Raw genomic sequence first — 19,957 nt, 5'->3', positions numbered from 1 at the left:
TCACTCTACAGTAAAGTGACCAGACTATGTCATTATGTCTCACACACTCAGTTATAGTTGCTGCGTGTTATTTTTCCCCATGTGTGTGTATGCCTTAATATAATTGGCATTGCTGGAAGAACTATGAGAGGAAAGCTACCAGAAGTGTTTGTAATGAGGCTCCTCCCCCAAACTGAATGCCAGAGATGAGAACTGAAAGCTGTTAATAACACTCAGCTCTGCTGTGCCCCAGCACTTATCATCACTCTGCAGTGAGGAGACCAGACTTTTTGTCAATGCTATTGTGGGGGTGTGTTCTTATTTCCCCAGTATTACTGCCAGCTCATGATTGGTCAGTATCAGAGAGAGGAAGAAGTACACGCCCCCAGTTAAATCTCTCTGGTAATACCCACTTGGACTTAAGAAATATTAACTGTTTAGGTGCTAAATACGTTTGATTACAACAGAGGTAAAATAAAAAAAAAAACTATAATAATTTTTTTTTCTGCTTTGCAGCCACAATTACATCATTTGTCCATTTCAACATGAAAAATTTGTTGAAAGGTCCTCTATAAGTGATGATGAATTGCTGGATGGTTGGTTTAAGAAAAATGACTTTGAGAGCCAAATTGTCCAAGTTTGGTTATATTTGCCTCTGTATTGAAAGTAGCTGAAATATGGGACATCATAGTTTAATACTGTGGTGGCACAATCATTATATATAAGAGTAGGTTTATATAATGTTCTTTCAAGTTTTCCTTTGTTATTGTGTGTGATCGAATAATAGAGAAGAAGAAGAAGCCATGGGAAATTATATTCCCTGATTAATAGGACCAATGGTAGAAGAATAAATTCCATTTATAGCATCTTGTATTCTCTCTGTGGATTATAAAACACAAGGTACTTGGCTGTGGGAGCTCCAGGGGATTTATTTCCCCAGCTTCGCTCTATTTTCAGTAATTTTTTTCCACACATACAATCCTTTGTGTTCTTGTATAGGTATGTTGTGTCCTATTCTAAAACAGGAGAAATTGAGTAGAGACCAAAGTCATTAGTGATATAAGAGGTGGTCACTAAGGCGGCTTTCACACTACGTTTTTTTAAAATGTGTCATGAACGTTTTTTAATGCAAAAATGGATCCAGTGCAAATGCGTTTTCATTTCAATGCATTTGCAATGGACTCGCGTTAACATGCGTTCACATGCGTTTGCGTGCGTTATAGTAAGGATCCAGCGACTTGCAGTTTTTTAACTTTTTTCAAAAACTTGTACCGTTTTTTGAGCTGCGTCCAAATACTGCAAATTGCTGGATCCTGACTATACTGCACGCAAACGCATGTGAACGCTGGCATGCTGATAGACAGGATCCTGCTTGCTCTACTGAGCATGCCCAGAAACCAGCCTCGCGTGATCAGTCTCTCTCTCCCCCTCCCTCTCTTCCCCTCCCTCTCTCTCCTCTCTCCCCCGCCTGAGAGCAGAGGACGCTCGTAACCAAGGTAAATATCGGGTAACTGCGGGCTTAGTTACCCGATGTTTACCTTGGTTACGTGTGCAGGGAGCAGGCAGCCCTGCTCCTAGCAGCTGCAGAAGCTCGTAACCAAGGTAAATATCGGGTATCCAAGCAAGTTACCCGATGTGTACCTTTGTTACGAGCCTCCGTAGCTATCACCTGTCGGCTCCCAGTCTTTCACGTTCAGTTCCCCTCACTCCCGATCACATGACTCCAATGCCTGCCCATAAACTTAAAGTGACAGGATCCTGCAAAATAACACATGCGTTTGCATGTGTTTTTCTTTGCACAAACAGGATCCACTTTTGCAGCAAAAAAACGTTTATGATGCATGCTAAAAAAACGTAGTGTGAAAGCAGCCTTACTCACAATCGTGTACTTTGCTCAAATGACGATAATATACAATAATATTACACGGACATGTTGGCTACATGTAAATCTCTAAGACCTAACATGTTGTCCATGTCTGGACTTATGAAAGTAAAATAATAAGTCCTATTATATCTTTTCAGCTCACTAAACCGGTTTAAAATCATTTCTTTCAAATTAGTGCAAAATCATCCTGTCTATTATAATACACAATGACCTCACACAGCTTTGTAGTTACCGTGCAAATTATTTCCTGCTATTACTATAAAAAACAGGTTAGGCAAGTGTGAAATAAAAGTTTCAAAGTAAGAATGTTTTTTTTAAAAAATAAATAGAAATGTGAACGAAGGGAATTTTGTTTACTTACCGTAAATTCCTTTTCTTCTAGCTCCAATTGGGAGACCCAGACAGTGGTGTATAGCTACTGCCCTCTGGAGGCCGCACAAAGAACTACACTTAAAAGTGTAAGGCCCCTCCCCTTCTGGCTATACACCCTCCCGTAGGAGTACAGATTCCTCAGTTTTAGTACCAAAGCAAGAAGGAGGAAAGCCAATAACAGTTTCAAAAACAAATTCAATCCGATAACATGATCGGAGAACTTAAGAAACAACATGAACAACATGTGCACCCGAAAAACGAAACCCTAAGAACAAATAGGGCGGGTGCTGGGTCTCCCAATTGGAGCTAGAAGAAAAGGAATTTACGGTAAGTAAACAAAATTCCCTTCTTCTTTTTCGCTCCTAATTGGGAGACCCAGACAGTGGGACGTCCAAAAGCAGTCCCTGGGTGGGTAAAAAGATACCACATGAACGGGCTGTCAGACAGCCTCTTCCTACAGGTGGGCCACCGCCGCCTGAAGGACCTGTCTACCTAGGCTGGCATCTGCCGAAGCGTAGGTATGCACTTGATAGTGTTTGGTAAACGTGTGCAGACTCGACCAGGTAGCCGCCTGGCACACTTGCTGAGCCGTAGCCTGATGCCGCAATGCCCAGGACGCACCCACGGCTCTGGTAGAATGGGCCTTCAGTCCAGATGGAATCGGAAGCCCAGCAGAACGGTATGTGTGAAGAATTGGTTCCTTGATCCACCGCGCCAGGGTGGATTTGGAAGCTTGCGATCCCTTATGCTGACCAGCGACTAGGACAAAGAGCGCATCAGAACGGCGTAGAGCCGCCGTGCGAGAAATGTAAATCCTGAGTGCTCTCACCAGGTCCAACAGATGTAAACCCTTTTCAAATTGGTGAACTGGATGCGGACACAAAGATGGTAAAGTGATATCCTGATTGAGATGAAAGGAAGAAACCACCTTGGGAGAAAACTCTGGAATTGGACGCAGTACTACCTTGTCTTGGTGAAACACCAGGAAGGGAGATTTGCAAGATAACGCCGCTAGCTCGGACACTCTTCGAAGAGACGTGACCGCCACAAGAAAAACTACCTTTTGTGAAAGCCGAGAAAGGGGAACCTCTTTCAAAGGCTCGAAAGGCGGCTTCTGGAGAGCAATGAGAACCTTGTTCAGATCCCAGGGTTCCAATGGCCGTCTGTAAGGAGGAACGATATGACAAACTCCTTGGAGAAAAGTGCGTACTTTAGAAAGCTGTGCCAAGCGCTTCTGAAAGAATACGGATAGCGCGGAGACTTGACCCTTAAGAGAGCTAAGCGACAAGCCTTTTTCCAACCCAGACTGCAGGAAAGAAAGAAAAGTTGGCAATGCAAATGGCCAGGGAGAAAACCCTTGAGCCACGCACCACGCTAAGAATATCTTCCACGTTCTGTGATAGATCTTAGCTGAGGAAGGTTTTCTAGCCTGTCTCATTGTGGCAACAACCTCATGAGATAAACCTGAGGCCGCTAGGATCCAGGACTCAATGGCCACACAGTCAGGTTCAGGGCCGCAGAATTCAGATGGAAAAACGGCCCTTGAGACAGCAAATCTGGACGGTCTGGTAGTGTCCACGGTTGGCCTACCGTGAGATGCCACAGATCCGGGTACCACGACCTTCTTGGCCAATCTGGAGCGACGAGTATGGCTCGATGGCAGTCGGACCTGATTTTCCGGAGAACTCTGGGTAACAATGCTAGAGGTGGGAACACATAGGGGAGTCGGAATTGCGACCAATCCTGAACCAAGGCGTCTGCCGCCAGTGCTCGGTGATCGTGAGACCGTGCCATGAAAACTGGGACCTTGTTGTTGTGTCGTGACGCCATCAGATCGACGTCCGGCGTCCCCCAGCGGCAACAGATCTGCTGAAACACGTCCGGGTGAAGGGACCATTCTCCTGCGTCCATGCCCTGGCGACTGAGAAAGTCTGCTTCCCAGTTTTCCACGCCTGGTATGTGAACTGCGGATATGGTGGACGCTCTGTTTTCCACCCACGTCAAAATCCGTTGGACTTCTTGAAAGGCTTGGCGACTGCGTGTTCCCCCTTGGTGGTTGATGTACGCCACCGCCATGGAATTGTCCGACTGAATCCGAATCTGTTTGCCTTCCAGCCATTGCTGGAAGGCTCGCAGGGCAAGATAGATTGCCCTGATTTCCAGAACATTGATCTGCAGGGTGGACTCTTCCAGAGTCCACATCCCCTGAGCCCTGTGGTGGAGATACACCGCTCCCCACCCTGATAGGCTCGCATCCGTCGTGACCACTGCCCAGGACGGGGGAAGGAACGACTTTCCCTGTGACAATGAGGTGGGGAGAAGCCACCAACGCAGAGAGTCCTTGGCAGTCTGAGAGAGGGAGACAGTCCTGTCGAGGGACGTCGATTTCCCGTCCCATTGGCGTAGAATGTCCCATTGTAGAGGGCGCAGATGAAACTGCGCGAACGGGACTGCCTCCATTGCTGCTACCATCTTTCCTAGGAAATGCATGAGGCGCCTCAGTGAGTGCGACTGACTCTGAAGGAGAGATTGCACTCCAGTCCGCAGCGAGCACTGCTTGTCCAGTGGAAGCTTCACTATCGCTGAGAGAGTATGAAACTCCATGCCAAGATAAGTCAGAGATTGGGTCGGGGTTAGATGAGACTTTGGAAAGTTGATAATCCACCCGAAACTCTGGAGAGTGTCTAGTGCCACCTTCAGACTGTGTTGGCATGCCTCTTGAGAGGGTGCCTTTATAAGCAGGTCGTCTAGATACGGGATGACCGAGTGACCCTGCGAGTGCAGTACAGCTACTACTGCTGCCATGACCTTGGTGAAGACCCGGGGGGCTGTTGCCAGACCGAAAGGTAACGCTACGAACTGCAGGTGTTCGTCGTGTATGACGAAGCGTAGGAAACGCTGATGCTCTGGTGCGATCGGCACGTGGAGATACGCATCTTTGATATCTATTGATGCTAGAAAATCTCCTTGAGACATTGAGGCTATGACGGAGCGTAGGGATTCCATCCGGAACCTCCTGACTTCTACGTGTCTGTTGAGCAACTTTAGATCCAGGACGGGCCGATATGATCCGTCCTTTTTTGGGACCACAAACAGATTGGAGTAAAAACCGTGACCTTGTTCCTGAAGAGGGACGGAGGTCACCACTCCTTCCGCTTTTAGAGCGGCCACCGCCTGCAACAGAGCATCGGCTCGGTCTGGTGGGGGAGAAGTTCTGAAGAAACGAGTTGGCGGACGAGAACTGAACTCTATCCTGTACCCGTGAGACAGAATATCCCTCACCCAACGGTCTTTGACGTGTGACAGCCAGATGTCGCCAAAGTGGGAAAGCCTCCCACCGACCGCGGGTGTGGGAATCGGAGACCTCAAGTCAGGAGGACGCCGTTTTGGCAACGGTTCCTCCGGCTGCCCTTTTTGGGCGTGACCGAGACCTCCAAGAATCTGAGCGTCTCTGGTCTTTTTGAGTCTTTTTTGACGATGCGAATTGGGACCTGCCCGGTCCTCGAAAGGACCGATAACCAGACTGACCCTTCCTCTGTTGGGGTCTGTTTTGTCTGTGTTGCGGTAAGGATGAGTCCTTACCCTTGGAGTGTTTGATGATTTCATCCAAACGCTCTCCAAACAATCGGTCACGAGAAAAAGGCAAATTGGTTAAGCACTTCTTGGAATGAGAATCTGCTTTCCAATGTCTCAACCACAGGGCCCTACGCAAAACAACGGAGTTGGCTGACGCCACTGCCGTGCGGCTTGTAGCGTCAAGAACAGCATTAATCGCGTACGACGCGAATGCCGCCATTTGCGAGGTCAATGGTGCTACCTGCGGGGCAAATGCACGTGTGACGGAGTCAACTCGCGCAAGCCCGGCTGAGATAGCTTGGAGTGCCCATACGGCTGCAAAAGAAGGCGCTAATGACGCTCCAATCGCTTCATAGATGGATTTCAGCCAGAGCTCCATCTGCCTGTCAGTGGCATCTTTAAGTGCCGCTCCATCTTCCACTGCAACCAAGGATCTAGCTGCAAGCCTGGAAATTGGAGGATCCACTTTTGGACACTGGGTCCAACCCTTGACCACCTCAGGGGGAAAAGGATAGCGTGTATCTTTAAGCCGTTTAGGAAAACGCCTTTCAGGATAAGCGTGGGGTTTCTGGATTGCGTCTCTAAAGTCAGCGTGGTCCAGAAAAGTGCTTAAAGTACGCTTAGGGTATCTGAAATGGATTCTCTCGTGCTGCGAAGCTGACTCCTCCACAAGAGGAGCTGGTGGGGAAATATTTAACATCTTATTGATGTTAAATATAAGATCATTAACTATGGCGTCACCATCTGGTGTATCTAGATTGAGAGCGGTTCCAGGATCAGAATCCTGATCAGTTACGTCCGCCTCATCACCCATAGATTCATCTCGCTGGGATCCTGACCATTGAGATGAATGTGAAGGCCCGTCATAGCGAGCCCGCTTAGGCTGCCCGGGGCCATCGTCCGAGTCAGAGTCTTCACCCTGAGGTGTATATGCCCGTCCCGGAGCTTGGAGCTGAGGGGGACCAGGGGGCAATGATTGCACAGTGTCCGTGGCCTGAAGTACAGGCCTAGCTCGCAATGTGTCAAGAATTTGTGACATAGTGAGAGACATTCTGTCAGCAAAAGCTGCAAACTCAGTGCCTGTCACCTGGACAGCATTCACAGGTGGTACACCCTGGGTCACGTCCAGCAGAGGCCCCGGCTGTGCAAGCGCCGCAGGGGCCGAGCACTGCACACAATGGGGGTCCGTGGAGCCTGCCGGTAGAAAAGTCCCACATGCGGTGCAGGAAGCATATAATGTCTGTGCTTTGGCACCCTTGCGTTTTGCGGACGACATGCTGCTGGCTCTCTGAATGTGAGAGAGTCTATAGCCAAAGGGCGACCAGCGCTATGTAATACCAAGTATTTGTAGCAACAAAATACTAAGAATACTACTGGCACAAGAGGGGGTGAGCCCTGAGGGCTGCTTACCGCCCGCTGAATAGCGGGTAAGAGGCGAAGAATTTCTTGTCTGGGTCTCCCCGGCTCCCCTCTGCAGCTCAGCGTGTCAGCAGGAATGGCTGCCGGCGTCTGTGGAGAGGGGCGGTCCGTGGGAGTTCCCAAACAAAAGTGCGGGAAACAGTGTCCCCTCTGTGCCGATTGTGAGGGCTGGAGTATGTAAAAACGACTCCAGCCCTCAGCGCTGATGCACTGGCCAGCGTCCCGCCCCTCTCCTGACTGGCAGGTCTGGGGGCGGGAACGAACGGGAGCAGGCCGCAAAAGCCGGGGACTCGAGTTATCAGCGCGGCCGCCGTAAAAGCGCGGGCCGCGCTGAAGTCCCCGGCGCACCACAAGTGCCAGCCGCGCCGCAGTCCCAGCGGCCGGCATGACCGATTTCTAGATGTGGCCAGCGTCCCGCCCCTCTCCTGACTGGCAGGTCCGGGGGCGGGAACGAACGGAATCAGGCCGCAAAAGCCGGGGACTCGAGTTATCAGCGCGGCCGCCGTAAAAGCGCGGGCCGCGCTGAAGTCCCCGGCGCACTACAAGTGCCAGCCGCGCCGCAGTCCCAGCGGCCGGCGCGACCGATTCCTGGAAGTGTGCCTGCTTCAGCTAAGCTGAATGAGGCCATGGCACAAGCGCCGTAGCGCTGATGTCCCCCGGCGCACTACAACACCCAGCATGCTGCGGTGTGAGCGCCTGCACGGGGACACAGAGTACCTTGAGGATGCAGGGCCATGTCCCTGATGTACTCCGCTCCATCCAGCATCTTCTCCAGGGGCTGTAGATGGAGCCCGGTCTCAGTGCCTGGAGACCAGTAAATCCCACTTCACCCAGGGCCCTGTAAAAAGGGATGGGGAAGGAATCAGCATGTGGGCTCCTGCCGCCGTACCCGCAATGGGTACCTCAACCTTACAAACACCTCCGACATACAGTGGGGTGAGAAGGGAGCATGCTGGGAGCCCTGTTTATGGGCCCTCTTTTCTTCCATCCGACATAGTCAGCAGCTGCTGCTGACTAAAAACGATGGAGCTATGCGTGCGTGTCTGACCTCCTTGCGCACAAAGCTAAAACTGAGGAATCTGTACTCCTACGGGAGGGTGTATAGCCAGAAGGGGAGGGGCCTTACACTTTTAAGTGTAGTTCTTTGTGCGGCCTCCAGAGGGCAGTAGCTATACACCACTGTCTGGGTCTCCCAATTAGGAGCGAAAAAGAAAGTTTATTTATATACATTAACAAAATAAAAAGTGAAGAAACCAAAAAGATAAATCTGAATCAAATCAATATTTGGTGTTACCAACCTTTGCATTCAAAACTGCATCAGTTTGAGTTGGGCAGGATTACATGAAGAGACAAGTATTTGTGCAAGCTTAAATCTCTCTCAACACACACATAAAAAAAGGGTGACCCCTATCGAACAGATTCCTCCTAATACTCCTAATAGATTGGAAGTATTAAGTAAAAAAGAAAATTTTGAAAACACACACAAAAAACAAACCACAGAGAAAAAAAAGGCAAATTGGATGTAATGTCACACAAAACTCCAAAAATGGGCCTGACAAAATTGTTAGCATCTTTCCAAAATTGTGGGTAAACAACATTGTTTCAAGCATGTGATGCTCATTTAAATTCACCTGTGGCAAGTAACAGGTGTGGGCAATATGAAAATCACACCTAAACCCAGATAAAAAGGGGAAAAGTTGAGTCAATCTTTGCATTGCGTGTTTGTGTGTGCCACACTAACCATGTGGAACAGAAAGAGAAGAAGAGAACTGTTTGAGGACTTGAGAACCAAAACTGTTGAAAAATAGCCACAATCTCAGGGTTACAAGTCCGTCTCCAGAGATTTTGATGTTCCTTTGTCCACAGTGCACCAAATAATCAAAAGGTTTACAACCCATAGCACTGTAGCTAATCTCCTTGGATGTGGACAGCAGAGAAACATTGCTGAAAGGTTGCAACACAGGATAGACAGTTGAATTGCCACCAAGGTCTCCCGATCTGACCTCCTTAGACTTTTATGTTTGGGGTCATCTGAAGGCAATTGTCTATGCTGTGAAGATACAAGATGTGCAGCATCTGAAACAACGGATACTGGAAGCATGTGCTAGCATTTCTTCTGCAGTGTTGCTATCAGTTGTCAAGAGTGGGAGAAGAGGGTTGCATCCAATCCAACACAATAAGCAGTACTTTGAACACATTTTAAAAGTGGTCATAACATTGTAAATAACTAATGAACGAATAATGTTACGTAAAAACCAAGGACACCATTGTTTTTCTTGGGAAATTCTCAATATGTTTGATGTGTTACATGACCCTCTTACCATTTGAAACAATAAAGTGGGATCCAAAATAGCCAACTTCAAAATGGCTGCCATGGTCACCACCCATCTTGAAAAGTTTCCCCCTCCCATATACTAATAAGCCACAAACAGGAAGTTGATATCACCAACCATTCCCATTTTATTTAGATGTATCCATATAAATGGTCCATCCTGTGTATATATATATTGCAGAGTTGCTTCATTCTAAGGTTTACAACTTACCATTTCAATTTTATGCCACCATAGGTCATTCTTTCTCTTGAACATGGCTTGTGGGCCCCAAATCTTCATTACAATAATCCAAACCAAGATATTCCTGCTTTGCATGATGGAAGAATCCAAGTGGTGACTGAACCCATCCCTGTCAAGGGTGGTATTGTTGGCATCAACTCTTTTGGATTTGGTGGCTCCAATGTGCATGTGATCTTGAAACCAACCCAGAAAACAACCTCCAGTTCGTACTCCCTTCCTCTTCCTCGCCTGGTTCAGATATGCGGAAGGACACAAGAGGCCGTTGAGGATCTAATAGAGAAAAGTCGAAAACTTGCCTCTGACGCCACTTTTGTGAATTTGCTGAACAACATCTCTGGAATTCCCTCTTCAGCCATGCCATACCGGGGGTACACACTTGTGGGGACAGAAAGTGACGTGAAGGAAATCCAGCAGACACAGGCATCGGGCAGACCTCTGTGGTACATTTGTTCAGGTAAGAATTGAAAACCAACTTTAATCTCTGCTATAAGGCCAATTTTCCAGGAATGGTTTGTAGGAATAATTGTTGATCCCTGTTCTGACTAAAATTTCATTTTGACGAAGGGTATGCACAAAAGAGCATATAACATGACCCAGTGCTATCTGGTTTTTATTGGATAGCACTGAGCCCAGTGTTATACTATGTGGCAGTGCAGATATGCAATTTTTTTTTCCACAAGGCAATTCGGTATGAGAAAACACTTGCAGCGTTCAGTGAGTGCCTCCATAAATTGGACCCAATCGGACTGCACTCAGATGACATCTGAATGCAGTCCAATATTTACGCAGAGACAGGCAGTAGAGAAGATGGAGAAATTAAGCTCTCCATATACTCCGCACCTGTGATCAGATTCTTGCACGTGAGGGAATTGGAGCACAGTAGAATGACATTCGGCTCACCAAGTGTCATTTGCATAGTGTAGTTCTGTCATGAGAGAATCATCAGATGCTATACACTAGTGTGACCCCGCCCTATATGTCAGTCTCATGGACAGCCCATTCCAGGGCTAGGTGGCGTATGCCACAGTCTAAAGGTGCCGTCAAACGCGCCGATATGTCGTGCTATCGCATGAGCGATCACACCTTCCCCCGTCGTTTGTGCATCACAGGCAATTAGTTGCCCGTGGTGAACAAAGTCGTTTACCCCTGTCACACGTACTTACCTCCCGCACGACGTCGCTGTGGGCGGTGAACATCCTCTTCCTGAAGGGGGAGGGTCGTTTGGCGTCACAGTGACGTCACACAGCGGCCGGCCAATAGAAGCAGAGGGGCGGAGATGAGCAGGACGTAACATCCCGCCCACCCCCTTCCTTCCTCATTGCCGGCGGGACGCAGGTAAGCTGTGTTGGGCGTTCAAGAGGTGTCACACGGAGCGATGTGTGCTGCCTCGGGAACGACAAACCACCGGCGTGCAGAAGGAGGAACGACATTTTGAAAATGAATGACGTGTCAACGAGCAACGATAAGGTGAGTATTTCTTCGGCGCTCCATTGGGAGACCCAGACGATTGGGTGTATAGTACTGCCTCCGGAGGCCACACAAAGCATTACACTAAAAAGTGTAAGGCCCCTCCCCTTCTGGCTATACACCCCCAGTGGGATCACTGGCTCACCAGTTTTCTGCTTTGTGCGAAGGAGGTCAGACATCCACGCATAGCTCCACTGTTTTTAGTCAGCAGCAGCTGCTGACTATGTCGGATGGAAGAAAAGTGGGCCCATATGGGGCCCCCAGCATGCTCCCTTCTCACCCCACTTTTGTCGGGTGTTTGTTAAGGTTGAGGTACCCATTGCGGGTACGGAGGCTGGAGCCCACATGCTGTTTTCCTTCCCCATCCCCCCTCAGGGCTCTGGGTGAAGTGGGATCTTACAGGTCTCCAGGCACTGAGACCGGGCTCCATCCACAGACCCAGAGAACCTGCTGGATATGGAGCTGAGTATCGTCAGGGACAGGGCCCTGCTACATTAAGGTACTCTGTGTCCCCGTACACATCGCGCACACACACACCAGCATTGCTGGGAGTGCTAGTGCGCCGGGGACAACAGCGCGGAGCGCTCGTGCTATTATTCACGGCAGCTTTGCTGTGTGAATTTATGTATTGGGAACTGCCGCGCCGGCCGCTGCTAGGTGTTTTTACACTGTGGCGCGGCTGGGACTTGTGGTGCGCCGGGGACTCCGCGCTGGCCGTGCACATAGGACGGCCGCGCTTATTACTCGAGTCCCCGGCTTTGCGGCCTAGTTTTCGTTTCGTTCCCGCCCCCAGCCCTGCCAATCAGGGGAGAGGCGGGACGCTGTACAGAAAGTCAGCGCCGAGGGCTGGAGTCTGCTTTGCATTCTCCAGCCCCCTTCACTGGACACAGTGGGACGCCGGTTTCCCGCTCTTGCCTGGGGCACGCCCACGGCCCGCCCCTCGTCACACGAGCTGGAGAAGGACGCCGGCAGCCATTCCTGCAGTCCGAGCTGGCAGCCAGTCACAGGACTCTGGCGACCACACACCCGCCTATAGGCGGGCAGTAAGCAGCACCTGAAGTGCTGACCCCACTAAATACCGTTGTGTCCATTTGTATTTTATGCTTACACTGCACTGTAGGTCGCTATTTTTGGCTATATGCCCTCTTAGATGGCGAGACAACAGCAGCAAAAAAGCAAGGGTGCTAAAAGCACAGGCTTTCTATGCTGCTTGTATTGCATGTGCTGAAGTGTTCATTTGTACTTATGCTTGTATGCTATACACTGCACTGTACGGTCGCTATTCTTGGCTATATTCTCCTAGAATGGCTAGACTACAGCAGCAAAAAAAAGCAAAGGTGCTAAGGCACAGTTTTTCTAGGCTGCTTGTATTGCATGTGCTGAAGTGTTCATTTGTACTTATGCTTGTATGCTATACATTGCACTGTACGGTCGCTATTCTTGGCGATATTCTAGATGGCTAGACTACAGCAGCAAAAAAGCAAAGGTGCTAAGGCACAGGCTTTCTAAGCTGCTCATATTGCATGTGCTGAAGTGCTCATTTGTACTTTATGCTTGTATGCTATACATTGCACTGTGCGGTCGCTATTCTCGGCTATATGCTCCTAGATGGCTAGACTACAGCAGCAAAAAAGCAACACAGGCTTTCTATGCTGCTTTTACTGCATGTGATACTGTTCCACCGGCAGGTTCCACTGACCCCCGATGTGTGCAATGCTCCCCTGTAGCACTTGGTCAGCCGGGGTCTCTACTAGAGGTGGCCAAAGGAACCACCTGTGAACCCTGTCCATGGACAGGGACGGTGTTGCAGTTTCGGCTGATAGATTGTCATGGGATAGTGACTTGCAGTCCAGACAGGCCATGGGCAATCTTGATCATTGCTCCCTGGCCACCCTCATTTGGAACAAAATCAGTGCTCCGGGGGGGTCCCAGGCATTCCAGGGTGAAGGCTCTGACACGGACGACAGTCCCAGACAGCCTAAGCGAGCTCGCTGGGAGCGGCACTCGGCCTCATCACTAGTCAGGGTCGCAGCAGAGGACTCTCTGTATGATGAGGCAGACGTAGCTGATCAGGACTTTGATCCTGACACCGCTCTCAATCCGGATACACCGGATGGTGACGCCATGGTGACTGATCTTATAGCGTCCAGCAATGGCATGTTGGATATCTCTCCCCCAGCTCCTTCAGTGGAGGAGTCAGCTTCCCAGCAGGAGAAATCCCATTTCAGTATCTCAAGCGTACATTGAGTACTTTTCTGGCCACGCTGACTTCAGAGAAGCAGTGCAGAATCACCACGCTTACCAGATAAGCGTTCCTCCAAATGTATTAAGGATACATGTTATCCCTTTCCCCCTGACGTGGTCAGGCGCTGGACCCAGGGTCCAAAGGTGGATCCCCCAATCTCCAGGCTTGCGGCTAGATCCTTAGTTGCAGTGGAGATGGGACTTCACTTAAAGATGCCATTGACAGACAGATGGACCTCTGGTTGAAATCTGTCTATGAAGCTATCGGCGTGTCGGTTGCTCCGGCATTCGCAGCCGTATGGGCACTCTAAGCTATGTCAGCTGGTCTTGCGCAGCTAGTCTTGAGCACAGGTACATCTGTGCCGCAGGTAGCGTCCTTATCCTCGCAATGTCTGCATTGCGACTTACCCTATTAATGCTGTCCGAGAGAGACAGTCGAGGTTTCGGTCCTTCCCAGGCTCGGGCAGGTCCAAATTGTCCTAGTCCAAAAGGGCTCAAAAGGCTCAGAGGGGCTCAGATTCCAGGCGGGCTCAATCACGCCCAAGGAAGGCAGCCAGAGGAACCGCTTCCAAGGCGGTCTCCTCATGACTTTAAGCTCTCTCTCTCCGCATCCGCGGTTGGTGGCAGACTCTCTCGCCTTGGCGACATTTAGCTGCCACAGGTCACAGACCGGTGGGTGAGAGACATTGTGTCTCACGTGTACAGGATAGAGTTCTGTTCTCGGCCTCCGGCTCGATTCTTCAGAACTTCCCCACCTACCCACCGAGCCGATGCTCTTCTGCAGGCAGAAGGAGTGGTAATTCCTGTTCCTCTTCAGGAACAAGACACGGTTTTTCCTCCAATCTGATTGTGGGGGACCTAAAACTGCTCAACAAGCACGTGAAGGCCAGGCGGTTCCGGATGGCATCCCTCCGCTCCGTCATTGCCTCAATGTCTCAAGGAGATTTCCTAGCATCAATAGACACAGGATGCTTATCTCCACGTGCCGATTGCTCCAGAGCACCAACGTTTGCTACGTTTCGTTATTGAAGACGAGCATCTTCAGTTCGTAACCCTGCCCTTCGGTCTGGCGACAGCCCTACGGGTTTTCACCAAGTTCAGGGCAGCAGTGGGAGCAGTCCTGCACTCTCAGGGTCACTCGGTGATCCTTCCTTGGACGGTCGACTGGTCAAGGCACCCTCTCAAGAGGCATGCCAACACAGCCTGAGCGTAGCGCTGGAGACTCTCCAGAGTTTCGGGTGGATCATCATCTTCTCAAGGTTAAATCTGACACCGACCCAATCGCTGACATATCTGGGCATGGAGTGTCACGCTCCCTCAGCGATAGTGAAGCTTCCGCTGGACACGTTCACTACAGACGGGGGTGCAGTCTCTCCTTCATGGCCAGTCACACCCCTTAACACGACTCATGCAGAGGCAGTCACTTTCGCGCAGTTTCATCTGCGTCCACTCCAATGTGGCATTCTTTGCCAATGGGATGGGAAGTCGACGTCCCTAGAAGGAACGTCCCCCTTCTCAGACGGTCAAGGACTCTCTTCAGAGGAGTCCATCCTTCAAATCAATGTGCTGGAAATCTGAGCAGTGTATCTTGCCCTGCAAGCCTTCCAGCCGTGGCTGGAAAGCACACACATCCGAATTCAGTCGGACAACTCCACAGCGGTGGCATACATCTACCACCAAGGCGGAACACGCAGTCGGCAAGCCTCCCAGGAAGTCCGGCGGAGTCTGATGGGGGTGGAAGACAGAGCATCCACCATATCCGCAGTTCACATCCCGGGCGCAGAAAACTGGGAAGCAGACTTCCTCAGTTGCCAGGGTATGGACGCAGGGGAAGGGTATCTTCACCCGGACGGTTTTCAGGAAATCTGTCAACGCTGGGGGATGCTGAACGTCGACCTAATAGCGTCTCGGCACAACAACAAGGTTCCGATTTTCATGGCGCGGTATCACGATCAAAGAGCTCTAGCGGCAGACGCCTTAGTTCAGGTTTGGTCGCAGTTCCAGCTACCTATGTGTTTCCCCCTCTGACACTGCTGCCCAGAGGGCTACGCAACATCAGGTCCGTTTGCCGCCGCGCCATCCTCATCGCCACAGACTGGCCGAGGAGGGCGTAGTCCCCGGATCTGTGGCATCTCACGGTCTGCCAACCGTGGGCACTACCAGCCCGGCCAGACTTACTGTCCCAAGGGCCGTTTTTTCCATCTGAATTCTACGGCCCTGAACCTGACGGTATGGCCTTTGAGTCCTGAATCCTAGCGTCTTCAGGATTATCTCAGGACGTCATTGCCACCATGAGACAGACTAGAAAACCGACGTCTGCCAAGATCTACCACAGGATGTGGAGGATATTCTTCTCTTAATGCTCTGCTCAGGGAGTGTCTCCCTGCCCATTTGCATTCCCTACTTTTCCTTCCTTCCTGCAATCTGGTTTGGAAAAAGGTTGTCACTCGGCTCCCTCAAAGGACAAGTCTCAGCGCTATCTGTATTCTTCAGAAGCGCCTAGCACCACTTCCTCAGGTACACACGTTCCTGCAGGAGGTTTGTCACATTGTCCCTCTGTACAAACGGCCGTTGGACCCATGGGATCTGGACAGGGTACTAATTGCTCTCCAGAAGCCGCCCTTCGAGCCTCTGAGAGATGTTTCACTCTCTCGACTTTCCCAGAAAGAGGCCTTTCTGGTAGCGGTCACGTCTCTTAGGAGAGTGTCCGAGCTAGCAGCGCTGTCATCCAAAAGCTTCCTTCCTGGTGTTTCACCAAGGCAAGGCAGTGCTGCGCCCGATTCCGGAGTTCTCCCTAAGGTGGTATCCCCCTTTCATCTCAATCAGGATATCTCCTTACCTTCCTTTTGCCTCATCCATTTCATCGATATGAAATGGATTTGCATTTGTTGGATCTGGTGAGAGCACTCAGAATCTACATTTCCCGCACGGCGCCTCTGCGCCGCTCGGATGCACTCTCTGTGCTTGTCGCTAATCAGCGTAAAAAGTCGCAGGCTTCCAAATCCACCCTGGCTCGATGGATCAAGGAACCAATTCTTGAAGCCTACTGTTCTGCTGGGCTTCCGGTTCCATCAGGGCTGAAAGCCCATTTTACCAGAGCCGTGGGTGCGCCCTAGGCATTACGGCACCAGGCTACGGCTCAGCAGGTGTGCCAGGCAGCTGCCTGGTCGAGTCTGCACACTTTCACCAAGCATTGTCAGGTGCATACCTGCGCTTGGGCGGATGCCAGCTTAGGTGGAAGAGTCCTGCAGGCGGCGGTTGCCTCCTTGTAGGGAAGGGCTGTTTTACAGCTCTAACATGAGGTATTTCTTTACCCACCCAGGGACAGCTTTTGGACGTCCCAATCGTCTGGGTCTCCCAATGGAGCGCCGAAGAAGAAGGGAATTTTGTTACTTACCGTAAATTCCTTTTCTTCTAGCTCCTATTGGGAGACCCAGCACCCGCCCTGTTGTCCTTCGGGATTTTTGGTTGTTTTTCGGGTACACATGTTGTTCATGTTGAATGGTTTTCAGTTCTCCGATGTTACTTCGGAGTGAATTTGTTTAAACCAGTTATTGGCTTTCCTCCTTCTTGCTTTTGCACTAAAACTGGTGAGCCAGTGATCCCACTGGGGGTGTATAGCCAGAAGGGGAGGGGCCTTACACTTTTTAGTGTAATGCTTTGTGTGGCCTCCGGAGGCAGTACTATACACCCAATCGTCTGGGTCTCCCAATAGGAGCTAGAAGAAAAGGAATTTACGGTAAGTAACAAAATTCCCTTCTTTTGCTCGTTCACAGTCGTTCGTAGATGTCACACGCTACAATATGTCTAACGATGCCAAATGTGCGTCACTAACGACGTGACCCCGACGACAGATTGTTAGATATATCGTAGCGTGTGACGGGGCCTTAAGACTCTAGGGGGCATTTATTATTTAATTTAATTCAACCTCCCTTTACATTTCTTTTTGAGGAGCTACAGAACATGAAGACCCTTTCAAAGATACATACAGCCTCACATTTATGGCCGAAAAGGAGATTTGAGTGAAGGGAAATAGGGAGAGATTGATGGAGAATCAGAAGGTGACTGACTGCAATGAATTAACGGGAATCTGTTAGTAGGCTTATGCTGTTTAATCCGTGAGCTGCATAATGTAGGGAGAGAGTGCCTGATTCCAGGGATGTGTATCTTGCTCAGAAACTTGCTGTAGTTTCAATAAAATCACCATTTTAGCAGCAGGAAATTATCACTGCCGGACTAGGTGTCGCCTGCAAGCCAGTCACGCTAAACTCTGTAATCCCGCCCACCACTTATTGGCAGCCTGCTGACAATGAACTTTGTAAACATGAAGCTGTCAATCAGTGGTGTGGGCAGAGTTATAGATAGCTGAGCATTCTGATCACTGCTTCATTTACAGCAGAGTAAACAGGGATTCTATTAAGTTAAATCTGCACCAAGCAGTCCAGTAAGAGCTACATCACTGGAATCGGGGCCTACATCATGCAGCTCTCAGATTACATAGTAAAACCCTGCTGACAGTTTTCCTATAATTTTCCCCCGTCACACACCTATTTTGTTGAACTTTAGGACTGACAGTAGGGGGACATTGTTATGTTCCTGCATTGGGCACCATATTACTTGTCCTGTTCCTGAGATGACCCATGTTTTATGTGATACACAGGAATGGGAACCCAGTGGAAAGGAATGGGCCACAGCCTAATGAACTTAGATATATTCCATGAGTCCATTTTACGATCTGATGAAGCACTAAAGGGAACCGGATTGAAAGTCTCAGAACTCTTGCTCTATGCTGATGATAGCACATTCGAGGATACTGTCCATGCGTTTGTTGGACTTGCTGCCATTCAGGTAGGTCATTACAAAATGCTGAGATTTACAGACAGCAGCAAGTCTTCGTGGTAGAGAATGAGCAAGTTGGCAATATTTTAACATATATATTTTTCCATTCTTCAAGAACGATCTGTTTTAGAGCCTGGATACTGGATGGAGACTGATGCTTAACTTGTCTCATGCACGTCTACTAAGGGCACCGAGTGTTGGTGCCATCTTCCCTTTAATATAAAGCTGTACATCTTTCAATTCATCATGATACCATGAGTGAAATGTATCTCCCATGGCCTCATGCAGCCCCACATAAGGACATTGACAGCAGCATGTTTCACTGTAGGCACCATGCATTTAGAAAAATACATTTAGAGAAATGCATAGTGCCTACAATGTAACATATTGATAGAGAAGATGCTACCATCACTCCATGCACTTGGTAGACGTGCTCTTTTCCAACATGACAATGATCCAAAACACACATTTAAAGCAATTCTGAAGAACAGGGTTAAAGTGATTCAGACGCCAAGTATGTCTCCTAATCTAAACCCAATCGAACACTTATGAGGTATTCTGAAGAGGCAAGTTGACCACCACTCTCCATCCAGACTCTAAAAGAAGTTGTGTGTGTGCGTGTGTGTGTGCGTGTGTGTGCGTGTGTGCGTGTGTGTGCGTGTGTGTGTGTGCATCTGTGTGCGCGTGTGTGTGTGTGCGTGTGTGCGTGTGTGCGTGTGTGCGTGTGTGTGCGTGTGTGTGTGTGCATCTGTGTGCGCGTGTGTGTGTGTGCGTGTGTGCGTGTGTGCGTGTGTGCGTGTGTGTGTGTGTGTGTGCGTGTGTGCGTGTGTGTGAGTGCGTGCGTGTGTGTGCGTGCGAGTGTGCGTGTGTGTGTGCGTGTGTGTGTGTGCGTGCGTGTGTGCGAGTGTGCGTGTGTGTGTGCGTGTGTGTGTGCGTGTATATATATATATACACCTATTCCACTTAGATCAGTGTGATGCATGTCTTTTCATCGATAACTGAGGTCTCATTCTTCTTTTCAGATTGCTCAGATTGACATGCTGAAAGCTATGAAACTGGAACCAGATGGTATTGTTGGACACTCAGTCGGAGAGTTAGCTTGTGGGTATGCAGATAATTCACTTAGCCAGTCAGAAGCTATACTTGCTGCTTACTGGAGGGGACGGAGCATCAAAGAGGCCAAACTTCCCCCTGGTGGAATGGCTGCAGTAGGTTAGTTACACATCACCTTGTGGATCACTTTCCTGATTTTTTTGGTCTTTTAGATTACTGCTTGAATAGTTTATGACTCAAATCATTCCTGCTTTCTTTGTCGCTCCATTGGGAGACCCAGACAATTGGGTGTATAGCTACTGCCTCCGGAGGCCACACAAAGTATTACACTTAAAAGTGTAAACCCCTCCCCTCTGCTATACACCCTCCCGTGCATCACGGGCTCCTCAGTTTTCATGCTTTGTGCGAAGGAGGCAGACATGCACGCATAGCTCCACAGCTTAGTCAGCAGCAGCTGCTGACTATGTCGGATGGAAGAAAAGAGGGCCCATAACAGGGCCCCCAGCATGCTCCCTTCTCACCCCACTCTTGTCGGCGGTGTTGTTAAGGT

The 19,957-nt window shown here is 49.6% G+C and overlaps 1 protein-coding gene across 1 annotated transcript in view; it reads left to right on the top strand.

The window, feature by feature from the left end:
• Positions 1-19,957, top strand: part of FASN (fatty acid synthase) — a 196,418-nt gene that overhangs the window by 34,736 nt on the left and 141,725 nt on the right. Inside the window, exons 9-11 of the mRNA XM_075349737.1 lie at positions 9,799-10,258; positions 18,176-18,363; positions 19,377-19,566. Coding sequence (XP_075205852.1) covers positions 9,799-10,258; positions 18,176-18,363; positions 19,377-19,566 — 838 coding nt within the window. The remainder of the gene's footprint in view (positions 1-9,798; positions 10,259-18,175; positions 18,364-19,376; positions 19,567-19,957) is intronic.

This window comes from Anomaloglossus baeobatrachus, chromosome 5 (genome assembly GCF_048569485.1).
Source record: "Anomaloglossus baeobatrachus isolate aAnoBae1 chromosome 5, aAnoBae1.hap1, whole genome shotgun sequence".
Taxonomy (NCBI): domain Eukaryota; kingdom Metazoa; phylum Chordata; class Amphibia; order Anura; family Aromobatidae; genus Anomaloglossus; species Anomaloglossus baeobatrachus.
The sequence above is the reverse complement of the archived record's forward strand: the minus strand, read 5'-3'. Positions and strand labels throughout refer to the sequence as shown.